This window comes from Chelonoidis abingdonii, chromosome 26 (assembly GCF_003597395.2).
Source record: "Chelonoidis abingdonii isolate Lonesome George chromosome 26, CheloAbing_2.0, whole genome shotgun sequence".
Classification (NCBI taxonomy): Eukaryota; Metazoa; Chordata; order Testudines; family Testudinidae; genus Chelonoidis; species Chelonoidis abingdonii.
In genome coordinates, this window is record NC_133794.1 from 10,095,196 (window position 1) to 10,117,991 (window position 22,796).

General features: G+C 55.0%; 2 protein-coding genes across 2 annotated transcripts; one reads left to right on the plus strand and one right to left on the minus strand.

The window, feature by feature from the left end:
• Nucleotides 1–1,943: 1,943 nt before the first annotated feature.
• On the minus strand, nt 1,944–13,853 carry PRIM1 (DNA primase subunit 1). Its single transcript, XM_075061247.1, has 13 exons — nt 13,712–13,853; nt 12,867–13,024; nt 10,555–10,661; nt 10,144–10,217; nt 9,342–9,478; nt 8,898–8,956; nt 8,211–8,320; nt 7,388–7,479; nt 6,655–6,772; nt 5,930–5,999; nt 5,065–5,156; nt 3,656–3,754; nt 1,944–2,901 (listed from the first exon to the last, which is right to left on the minus strand). The coding sequence occupies exons 1-13, from the start codon at nt 13,851–13,853 to the stop codon at nt 2,882–2,884; spliced, it is 1,278 nt and encodes a 425-aa protein (XP_074917348.1). The 3' UTR covers nt 1,944–2,881.
• A 3,790-nt stretch (nt 13,854–17,643) lies between these two features.
• Nucleotides 17,644–21,634, plus strand: HSD17B6 (hydroxysteroid 17-beta dehydrogenase 6). The gene is made up of 5 exons (XM_032785501.2): nt 17,644–17,742; nt 18,493–18,814; nt 19,420–19,678; nt 20,098–20,261; nt 20,881–21,634. The coding sequence occupies exons 2-5, from the start codon at nt 18,502–18,504 to the stop codon at nt 21,099–21,101; spliced, it is 957 nt and encodes a 318-aa protein (XP_032641392.2). The 5' UTR covers nt 17,644–17,742; nt 18,493–18,501; the 3' UTR covers nt 21,102–21,634.
• Nucleotides 21,635–22,796: the final 1,162 nt, after the last annotated feature.

The window sequence follows — 22,796 nt, forward strand, 5'->3', positions numbered from 1 at the left end:
CACCCAGGGGCTATTCCATGTTACTCCCCTATCTCTGCCAGGACCTGCACCCCCAAGTGGGGTGGTCCCAAAGAGCTGCTGCCTGCTCTGCCCCCACCTCTATCCTGGGTGTGGCCAGGATGGGGGTTCAGCTGCTCCCTGAGGAGGAAGCTGGGGGTTAGTCTGCTCCTTGGCCCAGTATCTTCCACCCTGTCAGGGTAACAGACGCAGCTGGGATGGGGGTTGGTGTTTGCAATTAAGGAATGTGGCATCTCCTTCCCCAATCGAGCAGGTCGGATTTTCCAACGAACGCAGCGGTTCTCAGCCTTTCCAGATGACTGTCCCTCTTTCTGGAGCTGGATTTGTCTTGCCTACGGCCAAGTTTCACCTCACTTAAAAACTACCTGCTTACAAATCAGACATAAAAACACAGAAGCGTCATAGCCACAGTTACTGAAAAATGGCTTCCTTTCTACCATCTAATTATAAAATAAACCCATTAAAATATAAACACTATACTAACATTTTAGTATAGTATATAGAACTATGTAAAGAAGTTGTATGACATTTTAGTTTGTACTGACTTCACTAGGGCTTTTTATGTAGCCTGTTGTAAAACTAGGCAAATCTCTAGATGAATTAATGTACCTCCTGAAAGACCTCTGTGTACCCCTGGTTGAGAACCAGTTCTAAGAAACCTGCCCTCACTGTCAGACACAAACCCTCTCCTTTCCCTCCCCCCAAAACTGGGCACTTGCTTACTCCCAGGTTACTTAAATTGCACAAACACCACTGGAGATGCTCCAAACTTTGATTTGAGAGACGTTTACTGCAGTTCAGCCTAAACTTAGTCCTACTCCACTTAAGCGAGCGTCCACAGAGGGCTCTAACCTCATTTAAATTCACCCCTTTAGCTAAACCGATGCAAATGATCCTCACACTGATCTTTCTGAGACCTTTCTGACTCGCTCATCCCTCTGAGCCTGGGTCCAGGGCAGGCCAAAAAGGGGAAGCTTTCAACTTAAGCAGCATGTCTGAACTTTTTATTTTCTACTGGTACAAACAATAATCCCTAGCTCTTATCAGTGATCTCCCTCTGGGATCTACTATCATTATCCCCATTTTAAAGATGGGGAAACTGAGGTATAGGGAGGTGAAGTGATTTGCCCCACTAAACTGGGAACAGAACCCAGGTCTCCTGATTCCCACTGTGGTGCTCTATCCACTAGGAAACACCACCCCTAAGATTCCTGTAAGAGGGATGCACGAGAGTAAAATCATTCTCTTCCAATTTGTGCCCAACGTGCGCTAGGGGCTGTATGTCTCTGGCCTGTGTTATACAGAGGGTCAGCTGAGATGATCTAACCGGCTTTAACACCTATGGAAAAACAAAATGTGATTTTAAACCCAAAGATGCCAGCAGGGGGGTGGTGCTGCGTCTGGAATAACTTTTGAGTCAATTTCAAAAATTGACTCCAGTGGATACTGTCCCTTGAAGGTCAGCAGGGGGCACTCTCGCAACGTGACTGGCCTAGCAATGACTTTAAATGACTGGCCGTCTGGAAAAGGACAGGATTAAAAAAAACAACAACAGGTAACCCCTGCACCTATCTGACCATGAGCCTTTAAAGGCCAAAGGGCTCTGGGAGAAAGGGAGTGGTGATAGGATACTTGCAGGGGGCCTGCATTTTATCCCACTCCTGAGTCATGTTTGTTTCTTTACTTTGATGACTAACCTCAGCATTAGAACACAAAGAGGGAGCAACAAACGAAATGGATGAGCCAGGGACCCACGTACCTATCGCTCACTGTATCCCTCAGACCTTTCCAGGCCTGTACCTAGCTCCAAGCCCACCTCTACTCTTTCCCCTGAGACGGGGGGGTCCAGTGACCTTTTCAGATCACTGGTAACTTCCCAACCACAGCAGCCCACAGCACAACTACCACCAAAAGGACACACGGTCTTTAACTGAACCCTTTAATAGTTTTTCTTTTGCATATAACAGCACAAAAGAAGGATACACAGAGCGCCTCCTACTGGGCCATCAGACCCAGGCTGCCTGGAGTTATTCGACACTCTGAGATAAAGAGCTTGGGAATTAAACCCTGCAGCAGGGAGAGGACTACGCAGGCTGCAGCCATAAGGGAACGTTAAGCAGGAGGAGGGACAACTGGGGTAGCCTTTGATGTCTCGAATAAGTCAGTCGAGGTCGAAATCTGGAAGAGCTGGGCCCAAGGAACCATTGCTTAGAAATGACCAATCGAATGGTCCAGCTCACGCATCTGGGGCTGCCAGGCAGCTTCTTCCATTAATAACGGTTTGTCCCAGAGCTCAGGCAGCAGAGTTACCCTGACAGAAAGAAAACCCGTGGGTCATTTTTGCAGGCAGCAGCCAGGTGCCAATACCAGACCCCTGTGTCCTCGGAATCCATCAGCGGATGAGAATTCCTCCCTTCCTCTCGAATCAGCCAGCTGGGATCCCCTCTCTCCTAATTCCCACTTTACCAACAGCTCCTGCTCAGGTAGGTAAAATTCCGCCTTGACCTTGTGCCGGCAAACAGGACCAGTTGGGTTAATCCGCCTGCTGTTTGCAGACGAGGGGAGGAACTGACATCAGCCCATGCCCCTTCGGCTCATGCAAAAGGAAGCAGTTCTTATTTCTTGTCAACAATCCACAGCGTAGTCTTCTCCCAGTGCACGTTCCAAGCCCAGGCTCAATGAACATCCAAATCTTCTTTCTCCAGTAGGCAAGACCAGTTGGGTTTCCTTTTCTTGGAAGCCTGCCGGGCAAAGCCTTTAATGCCAAGAAGAATAAGGTAACTAGAGCAGTCCGATCGGAGCTCTTGTAACGGCTGCTTGGACACAGCAGATGTAGATTTTCCCACTGGAGACTCTAGAATCCTCAGAAATCTCCTTGTAAGTCTAAAGGAAAGAAACACAGGATCTTAAACAACAGAGAAAGCTGCACCCGTGACTTATTATACGTCTGCCTTTCTTCTCCTCTAAGCCAGTGATACTCAGACCTCAGCAATTCAGGAGCCAAATCAGCGCTCAGCATTACCCAGCAAAGCCACCGCCGTGTGAATTCACTGTTTCATTGACGACAGGTGCTCTATATTGATATTTAACCGGAATGACAGGGAAATATTTAATTTATATATTATTTTCACAGCAAAATGACTAACCAGGTGCTATTATCTGCTCAACTGCAATCAGTTAGTAACACAGCAAAAGCATCCTGATGGGCTAATAATTAAATCACGGTGTTTGAATACCACGTGCTGCAAAGAGCCGCAGGAGACACACCAAAGAGCTACCCAGTCTGAGTATCACTGTGGTAAGCAGAAGTTGATGGGCATTAAGACACATGACCTTTTTGGTTACGTTCTCATTGACGAGAGCAACGCAGTTCATCCCTCAGCTGGTTTAACCAGAGTTAAACACCCCTTTTACCTGCAGGGAGGACACAACCTAAGGGGAGCTGAAGTGACACGGCTAGTGAGTGGCACAGCTGGAATAGAACCCAGGCAGCTGTGCACTGACCATTGGGCAGTATCACCCCCTCCCATGCTTGGAAGTCAGGACCACATTTCTGCGGGCAGAAGGGAGAGCCCTGAAAGGTTTCGAGCAGCCTGGAGGAGGAGAGGCCCTGCCCAGTCCCCTCCTCGGCCCCTACCGCTCTTCCTGAGAAGCTCCCCTTTGCGAGACTTGTCCATTTCCTCCACAAACTGTTCGAAGACTCTCACGTATGGAGCCAAGCTGGTTTTCTTATAGTCTAAGGGACAAAGAAAGACACGTGCAAAGGATCTGCCGGCCGTACAGAGTGTATGCAATGCCTCATGTTACAATCCCTCAAACGTGGGCTCTCAAAGCTGGGTGTATCAAGAGGCAACGTGAATTCAACGTCCATCCAGGCCTGTATCTTAACTTAGCCTTCATAGTTTCAGCGCTGGCTAACTGCATCAGGCATACAGGGAAAATTTCCCCCTGGCATTGCCCACAATGCAGCAGTGGGACGCTGCCACCTCAGCAGTGCACAGGCTCGTGACTCGGAAGACCCAAGTTCAATTTCTGGCCCTGCCACTGGCCTGCTGGAGTGACTTCTCCTGTGTGCCTCAGTTTCCCCATCTGTAAAAGGGGGATAACGTGAAAACTGCTACAGAAGAGGAAGGTGTTAATTCTTACTGAAATGCCACTGGGCTTAGCAGCAGTTAATTTACACGTCTGGGAGTATGCCACATGGGTTTGGAAAAATTCTAACTCTGGGGGCACTTTTTGTTCTACTTTGGAAGCTCATTTTCCAGGAGCAGCAATTTCCAGGGGGTGCCTCTTTCCGCCCCTTCGTGAGCTGAAGACCTCTGCTATTCACCCTGGAGGAGCTCTGGCTGCTGCATGAAACTGAGCCAGGCCCTCAGCAAAAATATTCTGTGGTTGACGAGTGGCTCTGGGAGTGAGAGGATCCTGGTTGAGGCTGTTGTGTGCTGCTCTGGGGACTGGAAATACTGACTAGGAAAGAGGGGTATCAACTTTCAAGATTGACTGCTGGGTGGACACATAAGCTAGTCCCCCCTGTGCCCAGATGGAGCTGCCACACCTGACCTCAACTGTTATAATCATAGACTCCTAGACTATCAGGGCTGGAAGGGACCTCAGGAGGAATCTAGTCCAACCCCCTGCTCAAAGCAGGACCAATCCCCAGAGAGATCTTTGCCCCAGATCCCTAAATGGCCCCCTCAAGGACTGAACTCACAACCCTGGGTTTAGCAGGCCAGTGCTCATACCACTGAGCTATCCCACCTGACCCCCTATTCTTTGTTCTACAGCAACAGCAACGAAGTTCGGGCCCCACTGGGCTGAGCGCTGCACAGACACACAACGAGAGACAGCCCCGATCCTGGATAGTTTGCAAGCTAAATAGACGAGATGGGCTGGGAGGGGAAACTGAGGCAGAGAGCGGAAAGTGCCCTGCCCATGGGCACAGAGCAAGGTAGAGAACCCAGGTCTCCTGTCCCCTAGACCATGCTCCCGTCCGAGGTCCCATATCAATGTGCTTTAATAAAAGCAGCATCTTTCATGACTACTCACCCCTGGTGCGGCGTTTGGGTTCCGGCTCCGCCTCGTTTTCCTTCTCTCCATCCTCCTCCTCGTGAGCCATGTCTAGTTCACTACAGAGGCAGCTAAGAACAAGCAGAGTGAGAGTCCTTTACAGCTAGCTACCCAATGCCACTAGTTAGCCTCTAGCCCCGATCAGCCCCACAGACCAGAGCAGCACAGAGCAGCCTCATGGCCTGGCCGCTCGCTCGTGGAGTGCTAACCCGGCCCACTCCATGCCGGACAGATCACACGACAGAGGGTTCGCTGCCTCGCAGTCTAAAAACCAACAAACCATCCACCTTGCGCTGGTAAATATCTTGGGAGTCTGCACTCATTAGGAGGCTCCATTCCCCCCATGGGCTCCCTGTGTGCCACCCTCCTATCCCACCCACGCCAAAGGCTCTGGGTGTCTCCTGCTCTCCACATGTTCGGGGCTGAGTTTCTCGCTGCCCCCTGCTCCATTCCAGGAGCTTTGGGTCTCTTTCTTTTGTCTCCCCCCTCCAACGCACTGTTTCCCCACCCTCCCTGGATTGGCAGGTGGCCGGTGTGCTTGTTCCCTGACCATAGATCGTGACGTTACAAAGAGGAGGCCGCATGCTAGGAAAGATGAAGTTTCCTCTCCCTCTGGCTCTCCTTGATGGCTGAGCATCTGCCCCACAGGGCAGGGGCTCTGGGTGTCCCCGATTTCCTCTCTCCCCATTTCCTGATCTCCCCCCAAATCAAAAGGGTTCTGCCTGTCGACGCTGGAATCCCAAACTCAAGCAGAGGTAGCATTCGGAAGTGATCGCGTTCCACGGTCAGACACGCCCCATTAAGCGGAGAGGGAGGTCCCGCAATCCTGGCCCGTCACCGGTACCTTATGGTTGGAACGGCGAATGGGTCGAACTGATCCAGCTTCCTCAGATCAATCGGGACTGAAACACGACCTGGGAGAGGCAAAACCAGTGTCACTTTACCAGCTGCGTGCTTCCTGTGTCACCCAGAGGCCACAATGGGGGTCAGGGCCCCTTGGGCTGGCAGCTACACAAGAAAGAAGCTAGATAACCCTGGCCTAAAGAGCTAGCAACCTCGGTGTGCTGCAAGTCTCAGGCGGAGAGACAGCCAGGGCTGGGACGGGGACAGAAGCAAGTTTAGCACAGCGAGATGCAGTCACACCTCACCATGAACCCAGGCAGGGGATGGGACCATCTTTTGGTTGTGTTAGGACAGCACCTAGCTGTTCACAGTTTAACGATGCTAGCCAAGGTGTGAGATGAGGAAGGTGAGGTAAAGACAGTGTGGATTTCTGGACTGCACGGAGACCTGGGTCGGCAGGCAGGAGCTGATCGTCAGCTCTCTGCCTAAAAGGGAGCTCGTGGCACCAGGATCCCCCGTTGCATTAGCCAGGGGAGTGTCTGGCAGGGAACTTGCTCCCCATCCAGGTCTGAAACAAGGAGGGGGCTTTGGGGCGGCTGATGGGGCGGAAGGCTGAATTTCTCACACTTGCGCCGGTGAGATTCCCTACCCGCAGAATGGGGATAACACGACCGCCCCGCCCCACCGGATGCCGGGCCAGCGGATCTACATCAACGCGTGCACGACCTGTTTTGGGGTGGACGCTGAACGGGCTCTTCAGTAAGTGGCTGACTCCTCTGCTGACGTTGATATCCAGCCGGGGAAAGCAGTACTGCAGCATGATCTCCCACTCTGCGTGGGAGGGCTAGGAGCAGACAGATAGTCACGGGCCGGGATGGCTTTTGTGCTACGAGGCCCCATACACTCCCTGTCTCTGAGCCCTCTGCAACCGAGTCCCACCCCGGAGATTCAAGGACGTCACCATCCTAGGTACAGTCAGAGGCCCTGATTCTGCATGAGAGACAGCTACCAGGGAATACCCCTCACCAGGGGGTGTTGTTGGCAGGGCAGACGCTCCCTATAGCATCCCCATCCGAACGGGGACCAGTGCTGGATTTGGACTCAGAAGCCTGGATTCTATTCCCAGCTCTGCCACTGGCAAATCCCAACACTGCCCCGTGCCTCAGTTTCCCCATCTGAAAAATGGGAGCGAACGATACCGATCTTTGTCATGCACTTTGAGATTGATGGATGGAAAGCATCAGATAAGAGCCAGGCACGGTTATTATTCTAGGGGCGTGCCCAGCTCTGGATACCACATACAGGGCTGGGACAGAAGCAGAGTGTACGTTCGATCAGACCCCAGAGCCTGATCCTAAGAGCACTGAAGCCAACAGGGGGAAAAAATTGGGCCCAACGACCAACCGTCCCCCACGTGCCTCACACCCGTCCCCAGCTACGTTCTTGGTCTGTTCCTTACCTTGCATTTCTCCATCTTCTTTTTCAGGAGCTCCCAGCGCTGGATGGAATCATGCTTTTTGGGGAATTCCCGCAGCAGGCTCTCTCGAACCGGTGATCAGCTGTTAAGGGGTTACAAGGCTCTCCTAGGGGCCAACCGCCCGTCAAGGGAAGCCCAAAGCTCCAGTATTCCTAAGGCAAGAGCTGTGTCACTCTCCGAACGGCAGTAGTACTGGGACAGGGGCTCTGTTAAGCACCCCCCAGAGACAGACAAAGGCGCCTGGTCTCTGCCCAAGGAGTTTACAACAGGGTGTGTCAATCTCATGCACACGCCTTCGTATTTTTCTAGTGCCAAGGGAACGCCATGAGCTTTTCCCATCTCGGAGAAGTGGGGAAATGCAGCTGGAACCCAGACCTGACCAACAGACCCGGCTATCGGTCCATTACAACGTGTGTAATGCGATAGCCCCTAGAAGCCCTGATCGAGATTGTCCCAAGTGCTCTCCGTGAAGGCAGGACACAACTCTGGGGGCTTGAGCCCCAGCAGGTGTAAACTGGTGCCACTCCACTGCGGTCGATGGGCAGCCCCCACCCCCGGCGGCGTGAAGTGGCTGCAGCTCCCGTGAATTATAGGCTCGGCCTGTTGATTTCACTGCCCAGTAGGCTTCCTTGACAGACGTCACCCTTAGAGCCAAGCTGAAGGCACCTCGGCGCATCCCGCACACAGAGCTGGGCGCACGCCTATGTCTCAGGTGACCCCAAGAACCAGGACCCTCAAGTTCTTGCCGCCCCACCCCCGCATCCGCTGAGCTGCAAAAAGGCCCCTGCGAACAGCCAAAGGATATACTCTGGGACGAGGGCAACCACTTTCTCCCAGCTCTCGCTGCTGCCCAGGATATCCTGGCCTACCAGGGCGTATTCTTCAAAGTACGGCTCCACCAGACTCAGCGAGTTGCTGGGGAAACAAGTGAGGGCGGGGGAGAGGGGCAGGATGAGAGAGCTAAGGAGCTTGACGAGCTGCACTTTGGCAGAGGAAGGCAACACAATGCCTGGATTTAACCCTGACGCCTCTAACACCATATGGCGGGCTGGACGCTCAGCTACTTCCTCCCTGCACATAGGGAGAGGGGGATCTAAGCTGTATTCTGGGACTGGGCAGGATCCTGCCTGTCTCCTGATTAAGTTAGAGCAGCCCCAGGTCTGCTCCAACATACGCTCCTCTCCCTGTGGCCCTCGGGAAGCACAGATTAGCCATAACTCAGTGTGATCTTGCCACACCCTCACCTGCCCACGATGCCAGGGGCTGGGAGCAGAGCAGATGCAGAGCCCCTTATGTCTTGCTCCACGCCAGACTGGGGAGGGCCCCAGCGAGGGGAGGCTCCCAGGGAGTCACTCTCACCCACTTTAAACTGGTCTAAGCGGCACAGAGGGGCCCGAATACAAATGGGACCCAGGCCCAATGAGCAGGGCGCGGCATGCGACTAAGCCAGGTTGATGTACATGAGCCACCATCCAGCGTCACGGCAACTGACCTGATGAATGGGTGAATGGGGTCGGTCAGGTTCACCTTCTTTATGGTTTCGGACCCGCCCTGGGAAGCAAAAGAGGAGATGGTTCGTACAGCTCAACCCCTCCCCTAACCCGGAAAGCAGGCGCTGAGCGAGGAGGGTGGAAGATTCTGGCTCGAGGGCACCATCTGCAGAGGACCCTGAATGCTCACAACTTCAGCTGGGGTCCATGCTCTGGATCAACTACAGACACCCTGGAAGTTAGAGCCCTGCAAGCCTGAGTCTGCAGACTCAGCCTCAGACTCACTGGATAAAGCCATTGCTGATACCGCAGTGACTGGGGCCAGAGGACCTGCGACCGACAGGCCCCGTATTTGCGTTGCTGTGCTTGGCACAGCCTGGCTTCGGAAGAGACGCAGGACGCAGCCAGTTTCTCAGCCCACCCCTGCCCCGTCAACTCCCACGCACCTTCACGAGGGTGAGATACTCCACCACCGCGGCACGCATGGCGGACGACCACTTCCGGACGGAGTCGTCACACACCCAGCAGTGGACGCCTCGCCGGCCTGAATACACCCACAGGCGGTGCTTCACCCCAAAATCCTCTGCAGGGGGGACACGGAGCAGAGTCAGCACAGAGCTCGGGTTGGAAACAAGGATTGTACAGGACACAAGTAAAGCTCTGTGGAGCAGAGTTCTTGGCCCCCCTGGGTCCCACACAGGGCCAGCACACATTGGGTTACGTTCTGGAGTCTGCAAACGGACCCGAGGGAGGCCCTGTTTTATTCTGCATCCCATGTGCCCCACAAGCCCCCTTGCCCGCCTGGCTTAGCCCGTATCCCTGTTGGCAAATGGGTTAAAACGAGAGGCATCATAAGTGACACTGACAGCTGGTCAGGAGGCCAGTGCGAACAGCGCCGCTCGTGCTGAGTGGGCAGCCCGCAAGCAGGGCTCTCACCAATATATATGTGGCCTACATATCCCAGCATGCAGTGCTCCATCTCGATCTGCAGTGCACACTGGGACCTGTAGTCTCTGCAGGTCCCACCACCACATGCCCAGCCGCTGAAATGGGTCCTGTTTTACACAAGTAGGAGTTGCCAAAGGAGCTCTCAGCCTGCTGGAGTTTGGACTCCCTGGAGAGTGCGGGGGAGACACCACCACAGACGTTCAGGACACGGCTAGAGAGGAAACATCAGAGCCCCAACGGTGCCGCGCAGACTGGCCAATACAGCAGTGTTTGGACCCAAGGGGTGCAGCCAGTACTTGCCCACGAGCGCACGGTCGATGACACGGATCGCAATGGTCATAAGGGTCCAGCACTTGGAGCAGATCTCAGCAGAGCTGAAAGGAGAGCGGCACAGAAGTAAGGCAGGGTAAGCATGAGCCTTCCACAACATAAACCCTCATGCCCTGGCACGGCTAACCAAGCAGCCACAGGGTCCTGCTGTCAGAACCACGCCCTGTTGCCTACCCCTTGGTCACAGTCAGGGCGAGAACTCTCTGGAGCAGCACGTTTGTGACCTTGGCACGACCCCGTGCCTCAGTTTTCCCATCTGTAACATGGGGTTCCCTTGTCTGCTTCACCTCTTTCGACTGCAAGCTGGTTGGGGCAGGAACTGTCTCACAACATGTCTGTGCTCACTGGAGCTCTCTAGGAGCAGACGGCAAGAGCGAATACCTGCAGCACCTCCGGACGTCGTCGTAATCCGTCATGTCTATGTCGAACACCAGCTCCTTCTCCTGAGCCTGGAAGGCACCCATGTGCACACTGTTGTGCTGGATGGGCTGCAGAAGGGGAAGAACGGGTCAGTTTCGATGGCCGGGGATTCCTCCACGTGACCTGCTAAGCCAGCTGTGTTGCATTCACATGCCATCTGAGTCGCTGCACCACAAGGCAACGGGGATGGGTTTGGCCACCAGCTCTTGTGGCAGCTGCTGCTACCGAGGATTTTGTGATGTTCTCCCAGCCCCAGGGGGCTAGCACCTCGCCCAGCTCTCATTCTCTCAGTCGGTGGAGAGGAAGCAGTGTCACACAGACCCTACCCTGCACTTCCCGAACCAGAGTCGGAGTCAAGATTCTTGGGTTCTAGTCCTGGTTCCAGGAGGCCAGGAGAGTCAAATGCAGGGGCTAGCTCTCAACTTTTCCAGACCACTGTCCCCGTCAGGAGTCCAATTTGTCTTTTGGACCCCCAAGTTTCACCTCACTAAAAATTACCGGCTTACAAAAATCAGACATCAAAATACAAAAGTGTCACAGCCACACTGTTACTGAAACATTGCTGACTTCCTTCTTTTTACCATATAATTCTAAAATAAATCGACTGGAATATAAATCTTGTACTGACACTTCAGTGCGCGGTATACAGAGCAGTCTAAACAAGTCATTGTCTGTATGAAATTGTAGTTTGACCTGACTTCGCTAGGGCTTTTTCTGAAGCCTGTTGTAAAACTAGGCAAATCTAGATGAGCTGACGCCTCCCCTGGAAGACTTCTCGCACCCCCAGGGTATGCGTAACCCTGACAGAGAACCACTGGCCAACTGGTCAGACCAGAGGGGCTGGGAGTTAGAACTCCTTCGATCTCCTGCTAGTCCGATGGTTGGAGAATATGAATCAGGATTCCTGGCTTCTATCCCAAGCTCCAGGAGTAGTATGGTCAAATAGTTAGAGCAGAGGGCCTGGGCATCTTTGTTTCTAGGTGTACAACTTTACATTAGTCCCTACTAAAAACACAGTTTGCATACGTCCTGTGTAGCAAGCAGATTGCTCTGTGTCAGTGACCTGTTCTCTTCATTATTTACCATGCTCCCAACTTGTGTGTCACCTGCCAACTTCCTCGGTGACGATTCGACGTTTCCTTCCAGGTCACTGATAAAAACATTCAGTGATATAGGGTCAAGAACCACCCGAGGGAAACGCACCCTCTCAGTGATAATTCCCTATTTACAATTACTATTTGAGTCCCAGCAGTCAGCCAATTTTGCATCCATTTAATATGTGCCATGTTGATTTAGCATCCTTCTAGTTTCTTAATCAGAATGGCACGTGGTACAAAGTCAAACACCTTGCAGAAGTGGTTCCCAACCATGCGTACGCAGGGATCTTCCGGGGGGATGTCAACTCATCTAGAGATTTGCCTGGTTTTACAACAGGCGACATAAAACGCACTGGCGAACTCAGGACAAGCTACAATTTCATAAAGACAATGACTCGATTATACTGCTCTGTATACTATACGCTGAAACGTTAGTACAATATTTATATCCCAATCGATTTATTTTAGAATTATATGGTAATAATGAGGCAGTCAGTAACAGTGGGGCTGTGACACTTCTGTATTTTTGTCTGATTTTGTAACCAAGTAGTTTTTAAGTGAGGTGAAACTTGGGGGTGCACCAGACAAACTGGGACTCCTGGGAGGGTTGACAGCCGCTGGGTTACATCAGCACTATGACCGTTATCAATCAAACGTGCGGTCTCATCGGAAAAAGATCCCAAGCTACTTTGACAAGATGTTTTCCACAAACCCACATTAATTGGCATTAATTATATTATCCTCCTTTAATTCTTCATTTATCGAGTCCCGCATCAGCAGCTCCATTATATTACCTGGGAACGAGGTCAGGGCTATAATTAACGAGGTCATCCCTTTCCCCAGGTTAGCCACTTCCCTCTCTCTGCCTCATTTTCTCCATCAATAAAGAAAAACGATAAGCCACCTCGGTGACCTGCCCGTCTACACTCCAGGCGCTAGAGTGGCACAGCTATCCTGCTGTAAACTCATCGTGTAGACACAAGGAACTCCACTTTTCCGAGTGACAGTAGCATTCAACCGTCCACCAAGCTGGATCTACACCCTGGGCTAGGCTGGCAGAGCTGAGGGGTTATGGGGAGGGTGGATTTTTAGACCCTGGAGCTCCATCCCTATATTGATGTATGTTTTATGCGTAGACTGAACCAGAGAATACCGGATCTCATAGTCCGGACTCACCCGATGAGAATACACGGCTCCCACGTCGATCTTGTAGGGGTTCATCTTCTGCATCTCTTTCTCCAGCTCCTGGGGGCTGTTGAAGGACTGGTACCGCACGTAAACGTCATCACGCAGCGTGAAGGAGAACTCCCGCCGCTGGAGGTAATTCTTCACTACTGCAAGGGAACCGACATCGAATCGAGCTGTACTTGGATTGTCTGTACACAAACATCTCCCTAGGGCGCTCACACACACAGCCCGATCTAACGGCCCTCAGGCCTGACAGCCCCCCGTCTCCTAGCTTGGGGCTCCCCCCATACGCAGCCCCTCACCCCTCCTTCCCTGCCACCCCCCAGAAGGGTCCCAACTTCAGGACCTGGGCTGTTTAGAATCCCTCCCTTTTACACTTCCCCATCTTGCTCCCTGCCCTCATCTCCCCCCACAATGTACACGCTCCCTCCTCCCTCAAATTCCCCCCACCTTGGGCATGGACCCTCCCCCCTGTGCACATGCCCCCTCCCTGTACACGCATCCCCATCTCCCTATGCATGCACCCCATCGTCCCCTGCGTGCACCCCCACACCCCATGCACCCCCCTGCCGCCTGTATGCATACCCACACCCTGTGCACCCCCTGTGCATCCTCCACTGCTCCCTGCATGCACCCCCATCTTCTCATGCACCCCACCCCAACCCCTGCATGCACTCTCATCTTCCCGTGCACCTCTATGCACCCCCACCCCCCCGTCGTGCCCCCCACACCCCCCATGCACCCCCATCTCGCCGTTGCACCCCTATGCACCCCACGCCTTCCCCTGCGTGCACCCCCGCCCCCCGTGCTCACCCACTCCCAGGCTCCCCCACATCTCCCCCTGGAGCCCGCGGCGGCCCCCCGGCGCTGGCCGCTCACCCCGCCGTAGCTGGCCAACGCCCGTAAGCCCAGGGGAAGAGGCGCCGGTAGTAGACGGCAGCGTGGCGGCAGAGGAGCCGCGCTCAACCTGGCCATGCCCGCGGGCCCGTGCAAGACCGGCCGGCGCGCGCCGAACCGGCCGCGGCGCACGTGGGCAGGGTGGGGCCGGGCCGGGGCGGCTGGGAGCTGTAGTCCGGGCGGGGCCTCTTTCCGCCCCCCCCGCCCGGCATTGCAAAGCCCCGGACGCCCCATGCCGCTCAGCCCGGCTGGAGCGCGAGCCTGGGGGGCTGCTGCGCCCTGCAACCCACCCGCAGAGCCCTGACTTCAGGGGCACCCCCTGCCACGCCAGCGCCCTCACCCCAGTCCCAGCACGGCCCCGAGGTGCCAACCAGCCCCCTGCACGGCCAGGTGAGCGCCCTGCACTCTTGCAATGCCAAGTCCCACGTCAGACTGAACACCCCCCTCCCCGCTGCGATGCCAGGCCGCTCGCTCCCTGGAAGGGCCACCGCCTCCCCACATACACAGCCCTCCACCCCGGCCACCGCCATGCAGCACACGCATCGTTCGGGGATGGAACGGGAGTGGCCGTGTGTCAGAGGCCCTGTACTGATCACGTGTCATGGAGAGCCTCCGGCATCTCACGGGGTCAGAGCCTGCGCTCCTCTGTTAACATGTTGCTTCTCTGCCCCACATCTGTCTATGCTTCGGCTCCGCATTCACTAAGCACAGAGGGATGCTGTTTTCACCTTGCAGTCTGTGGCCATGAAGCCTTGGCAGGGGGTGTCCCGAAATCAATCATTGATTGAAGGCTAGGGCCCAGTCGATCCTGTCCCTGCTTTCCCAGGGGCTGCAGAGGCAGAAACTGCTTCCCTGGCCTCCCTCCAGCCCAGCCTCCCTCGCTAACAGGCCAGCAGAAATTAATGCACTCCCCTGACTGGTGAACAGCTGGGGGAAAGTTGATATTTGCTGGACCTTGGGGCAGTTAATTATTCATTTCTCCATCGAGCGGGAAGGTGCTAAGATTCCACAGAGGGGACAGAGGGCTGGTTGCTGGGGGCCAAGCGGCCACAGTCCAATGCTGATCCTGCAATTCATGTGCCCACTGCAGATTTCCACCTCCCCCCGATCCCCGTCTCCAAAAGTCCAATATGAACAAGGTTGAGATTTAGGGTCTGCGTGACAAGGACAATTTGCTACAGACGGTCTACAAACTCTCCTGCTTCAGGGCATGAACCGGCTTCTAATATCAGCGATCAGGAGGAAACAGTCTCTGGGAGACCCTGATCTCAGCTGCCCCCCACAGGGCCTCTTGTGCCTGTCTCTGGCGCAGCTGGGGCTGGCCCCGAGCAGAGCTGGGGAATTAAGGGCTGTCCCGGTCCCATCCACCTGGCTGTGCCTGGGACACAAGATTGGGGCGGCTTCCCTCTGTTTCCTGTCCCCTGCTTTGGAACAGATGCTTCACCGTTCGTCTCATCAGCTTAGACTGGGAGCTCATGGGGGCAGGGGCTGCTCACTGTGTGTCTGGCCAGCACCCGTTGGGTGACCAGATGTCCTGATTTTATAGGGACAGTCCGGATTTTTGGATCTTTTTCTTATATAGGATCCTATTTATCCCCTACCCCCATCCTGATTTTTCACATTTGCTATCTGGTCACCCATAGCACCTGCTACGATGTCCCCTCTGTCCTGCAACCTGGGGTGTGGTGCAAGGCCTTGCTCCACCTGGACTACTCACAACCAGCCACCAGCCTGCAGGTCACTCCCGGGTGTGTGACCGCAGCCTGCCAGGCACAGACTGGCTCTCACCAGCCGGGGTTACACTGCAGAGTGGCCTCGACACACTCCCAGTCCTGGATTCTCTCCCCCGAAATGTACGTCCTGTGCTGCCCAGCCCTCTCCTGGACAGAATGAATGCAGTAAATCTGCTATTCCTTCAAGGGAATAATATACAGCAGCTCGTCACCTGAAAGAGTTACCCAGACACCTCAGCGTAAACACAGTGGCTTAGGTAAACCAAGTTGATTACAAAGCAAGACGCTTGAAGTGAGTACGAGCACTGAGGCATAAAAAATCAGAAATGGCTACAAGAGAAATAAAGATAAAACACATCCTAGTGCCGAACATAACACACTGTATTACCTACAAGCGGAGTTCGTCATCACACGCCTCCAGCGCATGGTCATACTGACCAAACTCTTCGAGTCAGGCCCCGTCCCCCAGAGTCCAACAGTTGTTCCCTTGGTCTTCTCAGCTGCAGAGAATGAGATGGGCAGGGAGAGAGTGAGGGGTCCCTTGAGGTGTTTCCCCCTCCTTTTTATTGTTTACGTCCCCCCTCTTGAAGAACATTGCCAGCTGAGAACCAGGGGACAAAGCGCCTATGTGGAAGGATGTTCCCTGCTGTTTTTTTTCATCTGCTTATGCTTACATGCAAGTTTCCTTCCTTCCCCCTTTGTGCTTGTGTGATGAACTAGAAATGTTCTTAATGTTTTCTCTGAATACTGTGTTGGTGCCTCAGTGTCCCTATGGCGGTTCTTAAGTATCTGGCAGAGCAAAGGGCCAGTGCACCTAAATGCCTGGCACTCTGTCTGCTAGCAACTGATGGCCTGGGCCCCTCCTCTGCAAAGGTGCCAGCTGAAGGTGTTGGAGACAAAGAGATCAGGTGACCTCCTGGCCCGGGAAAGGAGCTGAGCAGAGAGGAGGGGCGTTAGTCGGTAGCTGCCTGGGGACAAGGAGTGAAGTGCAGACCTAGGGGTCTGGCTCACTGCCCCCCAGAATGGACCCGGCCGAGGGGTCTGGTTCGCTGTATCTACAAGCTCTGTTTTAGACCCTGTTCTTGTCATCGAATAAACCTCTGTTTTACTGGCTGGCTGAGAGTCACGTCTGACTGCAAAGTCGGGGTGCAGGACCCTGTGGCTTTCCCAGGACCCTGCCTGGGTGGGCTCACTGTGGGAAGCGCACGGGGGGGCAGAGGATGCTGAATGCTCCAAGGAGAGACCCAGGAGGTGAAGATGTGTGAGCTTCTTGCCCTGAACAAGTCTGCTCCAAGGGAGAGGAGGCTCCCCAAAGTCCTGCCTGGCTTTGTGGGGCAGTTCCAGAGCACTGCACGGTGACGAAGTGGGTATTCACCCACGAAAGCTCATGCTCCAAAACGTCTGTTAGTCTATAAGGTGCCACAGGATTCTCTGCTGCTTTTGCGTGACAGCTTGATGACTCTGTTTACTGCTTAAATGCAAATTAAGGCAACACATGTTCTTTTGCTCAGGAGAGACCTGCTTACTGGCTTCTGCCTGGGAACGGCTGTGGGGTTGGGCCTTGTGCGGGGAAAGCGTCTCGCTTCACATCCAATGCTGCCAAGCTACTGATCAGCAAAAGATGAGTTTCCAAGCGATATCTCCCCAGGCGTCTCTTGTACAAAGACGGTTATGCTGGCGTGCCGGGTGTGAATACAGGGGTGGATTCCATCCTGTGTGGGGAGGGCTGTGCAGTGCCAGACACAATGGGGCCCCCATCTCGGTTGGGAGGGGCAGTCCGTCTAGTGCCTCACACACTGGGGCCCTAATCTGAGGGAAGCCCCGTAATCCTGGATGTTTCCTTCTGTCTCTAGACACACCCATTCCAGCTAGTCTAACGGCCCATCCTCACTTCCCTGGCGTGGCGACAGACTAGGCTTCGATAACCCTAGTCTGAGCACCCAGGGACTCAGCACCGCTGGGATTTCACGGGCTGATTTTTCTGAATCCCTTCTGAGGCCAGATCAAAGTGACACGACCCTTTTGTTTAACAACAGGCAGAACCTTGCCCCCTGGCTTTTCCATGCACCGCCCCCATCAGGCGCTCAGCCGCCTCCCCGGGACCTATGCCCAGCTCCGCTCCATGGGGCATGAAATGTTCCTCACCTTCGCTGTGTCTGTCCAGTCCAAAGGCTGCAGAGCAGGCGGACCAGGCGGGAGCTGGCACCCAAGGCAAGCGGAGACCTTGTTCGCAGGTAGCTGGTTGTAGGCTTGGTGGGAGCAAAGCGGCTGGCCTAGCGTCCTCGTTAGTGATGGATACCGGGAAGGGTAGAGGGCAGGGGCTGGCTCGGGGCTGCTGGCTGAGGCAGGTTTCAAACGCAGCATGAACCGATGTCTGCAGGCTGGCGCGACTGCTACCTAGGGGGAATCAAATGGGTGGGTTCTCTCCTGGCTGGCCTCTCGTCCTGATGTTTACCTCTGTGCCCAGTGGCTATAACCCGGCCCCAGTTGGGATCTCGTACCATTTGACGCTGGTGGCAATGGGGGCACGAAGCAGGAGCGAGCCGGATCCCAGGGGGTGAATTTAGCAGGGCTCGGTGTGTCGGCACAGGGCTCTTGGGGAAATTAGATTCCAGCGGCCCAGTGGGAGTTGCTGGGTGCTGAGCACAATTGAAAATACGGCCTGTGTTCAGAACACATTGCGGAAAGCTGAGAGCTCTGGAAAATCTGGCTTTGTCACCCTCCAACCCTGTCTTTTTCTGGTTACAGACACGTTTTATGTCCATAAGGAGTTTCACTCTAAAATCTCAGACACTCTTTCTTTTAAAGTCCCACTTGTATTAGATGCGTTGGGCCGTGGTGCTCCTGAATCCTGTGGCTGCTGCAGGCAGGCATCTAAGCACTCCTTTGTTGCTCTGCGCTGTTAAGCAGCTGCTCTGACCCACCCCAGAGCTGGCTGCATTTCAGTGCAAGTCTTGTCCCACCTAGTGCTGGTTTGTTTGCAGTGTGGGAGGATGTGGCTGTACCTGGCCGCCCTGCTGGGGCTGTATTTCCTGTGCCGATGGTACCGGGAGCGGCAGATTGTGGAGAACCTCCGAGAGAAATATGTCCTGATCACTGGCTGCGACTCCGGCTTCGGGAACCTGCTGGCCAAGCAACTGGACGTGCGGGGTCTGCGGGTGCTGGCGGCTTGTCTCACCCAGCGGGGTGCGGAGCAGCTGAGGAAGGCGACGTCGGAGCGGCTGCAGACGGTGATCCTGGACGTCACCCGCACCGACAGCATCGCTGCGGCCACCGCCTGGGTGAAGGAACAAGTGGGGGACAAAGGTGGGGCCCCTGAATCCTCCACCTACCCCTTTGCCAGGGGCAGCTCTGAGCTCACACAGGCTGGGGCTGTGCTAATGTGACAGGCAGGAAAGGACTGAAGGGTCGGGAGCCAGGACTCCTGGGTTCTATTCCCATCCTGGGGGGAAGGAGTGGGGTCTAGTGGTCAGAGCAGTGAGAGTTGGCAGCCAGGACTCCTGGGTTGTATTCCCATCCTGGGGGAAAGGAAGGGGGTCTATTGGTCAGAGCAGCGAGAGCTGGCAGCCAGGACTCCTGGGTTCTATTTCCATCTCTGGGAGGAGAGTGGGGTCTAGTGGCTTAGTCCAGCTCCAGTTTCAATGCACCCGTGCTTCTCCACCAAGGATGAAGGTCCATTGGCAGCTGTGTTCAAGGCACAGCGATGCAGGATGATGCCGGATAATCTCAGCACGATGTAGATGGTCCTGACCCAGGCACAGAGAAATGGCCCTTTAGCAGCTGCCCCAGGCACACGTGGGGGATTGGGGCCAGGACGGGGGTTGGTGTGGATGAACGTTGGTGCCAGTAGGGGATTTCAGATCGGAGGGGAACAGCCTCCCCCCCATGCTCATTCACCCTCTCTTTCCCAGGGCTCTGGGGCCTGGTGAACAATGCGGGGCTTGCCCTCCCCCTGCTCCCCAACGAGTGGCTGACCAAGGACGACTTCGTCAAGGTGCTGGATGTGAACCTGATCGGCCTGATCGAGGTGACCCTCAGCATCCTGCCCCTGGTGAAGCAAGCCAGGGGCCGGGTCGTCAACATGGCCAGTGTCACGGGCCGGTTGGCTTTCTACGGAGGGGGCTACTGCCCGTCTAAGTACGGCGTGGAGGCGTTCTCCGACAGCCTCAGGTACCCGCTCCCCTGCCCCACCTCGGCCCCAGAGCAGCCCAGAAATGTCCAAGCACACGGAGGCCCAGAGCTAGGAGGTTCTAAAGCGATTTGGGGGCCAGAAGTTTTGAGGGCCTGCCCTGAAACCCTTTAAAAGAGCATGATTCGCAGAGACGGTCCTTAGCACCCACCCTCTGCGGAGCAGGCTCCTTTGAGGGTCCCGCATTGGCCCCGCAAATCCCCAGTCCTTTGGGAAACCTGTCCCCGGCCACTGATTTCCAGGTGCTTTGATTTTAAGGGGCCCCACTCCAGAAGCGTTGGGCCTTGTTCCCAAAGGGGGAGTTGCAGGGGGCGCTCCCGAAATCAGGGACAGGCTCGTGCCAGGCTCCTGAAATCCGCGGCATCCAGTGGCTGGCGGTGACGGGCTTGTTCCGTTCCAGGCGCGAGCTCTGGCCCTTTGGCGTGAAGATTGCCATTGTGGAGCCGGGCTATTTCCGCACGCCCATAACCGATATCCAGCGTCATCTGGAGTGCCTGGAGCAGAGCTGGCACCGCGCCCGCCCTGAAGTCAAGGAGAGCTACGGGCAGCACTACTTCAACAGCTGTGAGAGCTCTGGTGGCATCGCGGGGAGACGGGGACTCTCTGGGCAGGCTCCTGAGGGTGGGAAGAGGGGGGAAGCCACCCAGCCCATAACACGTGTGATGAACTCACACGCTGCGTGTAGGTGGGAGAGGCTGCCCTTTGCAGGACGGATGCACGCTGTGCGGTTGTGGGTGGTAGACCCTACGCTGTTAGTAGCTAATGGAGAGTCTCCACGGGTAGGGGTTTTGCAGCAGGGGCTCTGAGTTCGGGGCAGATTAAGACTAAGGGGGGGGTGTCAAGTCCTCTGAAAATTTTAGCCTCTCCCCAGAGAGCCAGTTGCTTCCAAATAGGGGATTCCCCACAGTTATGCCCTGACTTTGACTGGAAAACCAGATCCCAGGGAGTCATCGTTATGTTTAAAAGTCAACATGCCAATGACCTGAATAGGGGCAGAGCTATTGAGGCAGGCTGCCTGCAGACTCAGGAAGTCGCTGTAACCGTCGGAGCATTTGTTTGCAGCCATAGGGGTCAAATCTTAGTCCCCTGCCATCCCAAAGGGCTGAATCCCTCTGGATCGAAATCTGCCAGTGAGGGAGGGGGTGCGCCAAGGGACTGACCTCTCCCCCTTCTCTGCTTACAGACCACAAGCTCACCAGAGAGATACTCACGACAAAGCCCAGCACCAACCTCTATCTGGTCACCGACTGCATAGAGCACGCGCTGACATCCTGCCACCCCCGCACCCGCTACTCTGGGGGCTGGGACGCCCAGTTCTTCTACATCCCCCTTTCCTACCTGCCCACGGCCTTGGCGGACGGGGTGCTGACCTGGAGTTGGCCCCGCCCAGCCCAGGCTGTGTAACTGGGGGGAGGCACCTAAGGGGGGCATTGCAGGGGCGGAAAAGGAAGAGGCTGGGAAATCCAGCAGGACATGGGTGCAAAGAGCAGCTTTGCCCGTCTGCACTAGCGGGGGCGGGAGGGGGTATCTGCACTGGAATCGGTGCCAACCCCACCCACACGATGCAGACAAGCACAGCTCCCGGCAGCGCCTTCTTAAACGGGACTGGATCCTTCTGTTGAGTTGTTCAGGGCCAGCTCACTTCCCAGGCACGTGGCTGGGAGGTGCAGGCGCAGAAAGACAGCTCAAAAGCAGCTGGGGCTGCTACAGCCTTCAGCCCCGGCCAGCCGTTACCATCGTGGGCAGCTCAGCGAACGCCCAGGCCAAGGCAGCGCGCAGCATCCCTAAACCTGTTTGCTTCCAGGGCCCGTTTCCTTGTGCTGCCCCGACTGCCTGCCTCCACTGATGCCTCTTGCCTTAGATTGGAGGCTCCTTGGGGCAGGGTGTCTCTCTTTGTTTTGTGTTCGTACGGCCCCTAGCACTGGGTCGGGGGCTGCTCCCTGACTGAGCCCCCTGGTGGCGGTGGGGGGTGCCACCATCATACACTGAATAAAGAAATATTTCCCGTTGATTCACTCTCTCCCTTGGCTCTTTGGTTCTTTGTTTGGATGGGAGCATTCGCTGCATTTGAATAATACTGAGCTTGTCTCACCCTGGATCTCAAAGCACCGTACAAAGGAGGGCTGGGGCAGGATCCCCTTTTTACAGATGGGGAAACTGAGGCACAGGGGGAAGGGACTTGCCAAAGGCCCTCCAGCAGGCCACTGGCCGAGCCGGGAATAGAATGAAGCCCTCTCAAGCCCCAGTCCAGTGCTCTAGCCAGTAGGCTGCACTACCTCCCATTTTACAGAGTGACACTTTGTGAGCCCAGGTCCAAAGGGGATCCCCCAACAACGCAGCCCCCTCCCCTCCCCCGGGCTGAGCCTGCGTTCCCGAGAGGATGAGCAGCATTGAGAGCAGCTGGGATGTGAGCTCTCTGCACGCTCTCTGGTGCAAAGACCCCGTCCACGGGGCAATGGCAGCTCCCTCGCCCCTGCTGCGAGGTGGGCTCTGCCTCTCAGGGGTGCTGGACCAATGTGCATAGTGGGGGCGTGTAGCATGACCCGAAGTTGGGCCTAGATCATTGTATCTCGAGGATTAACAGGTTCTTGTCTCACGATTAGCCCAGTAAGATTATTGTAAACTTGTTATATAATGTTGGGACCCCTGATGTGCACAGGTACAACACTCCCACGATAGAAACTCGCTCTCGCTATACAAATATATATTTATTAATAATTTAGCAAAGTTATACACACACGTAAACTTAACAAGGCAGCTAGAGCTAATACAGAAAGGACGTTTGGACATTCACACTTACACCCATATTGTTTCTACTTAACCGTGATGGTTTTCATCACTTCAATGTCCTCATCTTGCCCGGTGGCCATCAGTCTGGCCCCTCCCACGGTCTGTGTCTCTCCAACCTCTCTGCTGCCCTGGGAGATTACTTTTATAGTCGGTTACTCTGCCGCTGCCATGACCAAAGCATAGTTAATAGAGGTCACTATTTGTAGTTCCTCCCCTCAAGGTGTTGGTTTTTCTATAGGTTAGTCCGTGTCTGATCTTACCCTGTTAGCATTTGCTGTATGGTACCTTTGCGGTCGGACGTTCTGTCCC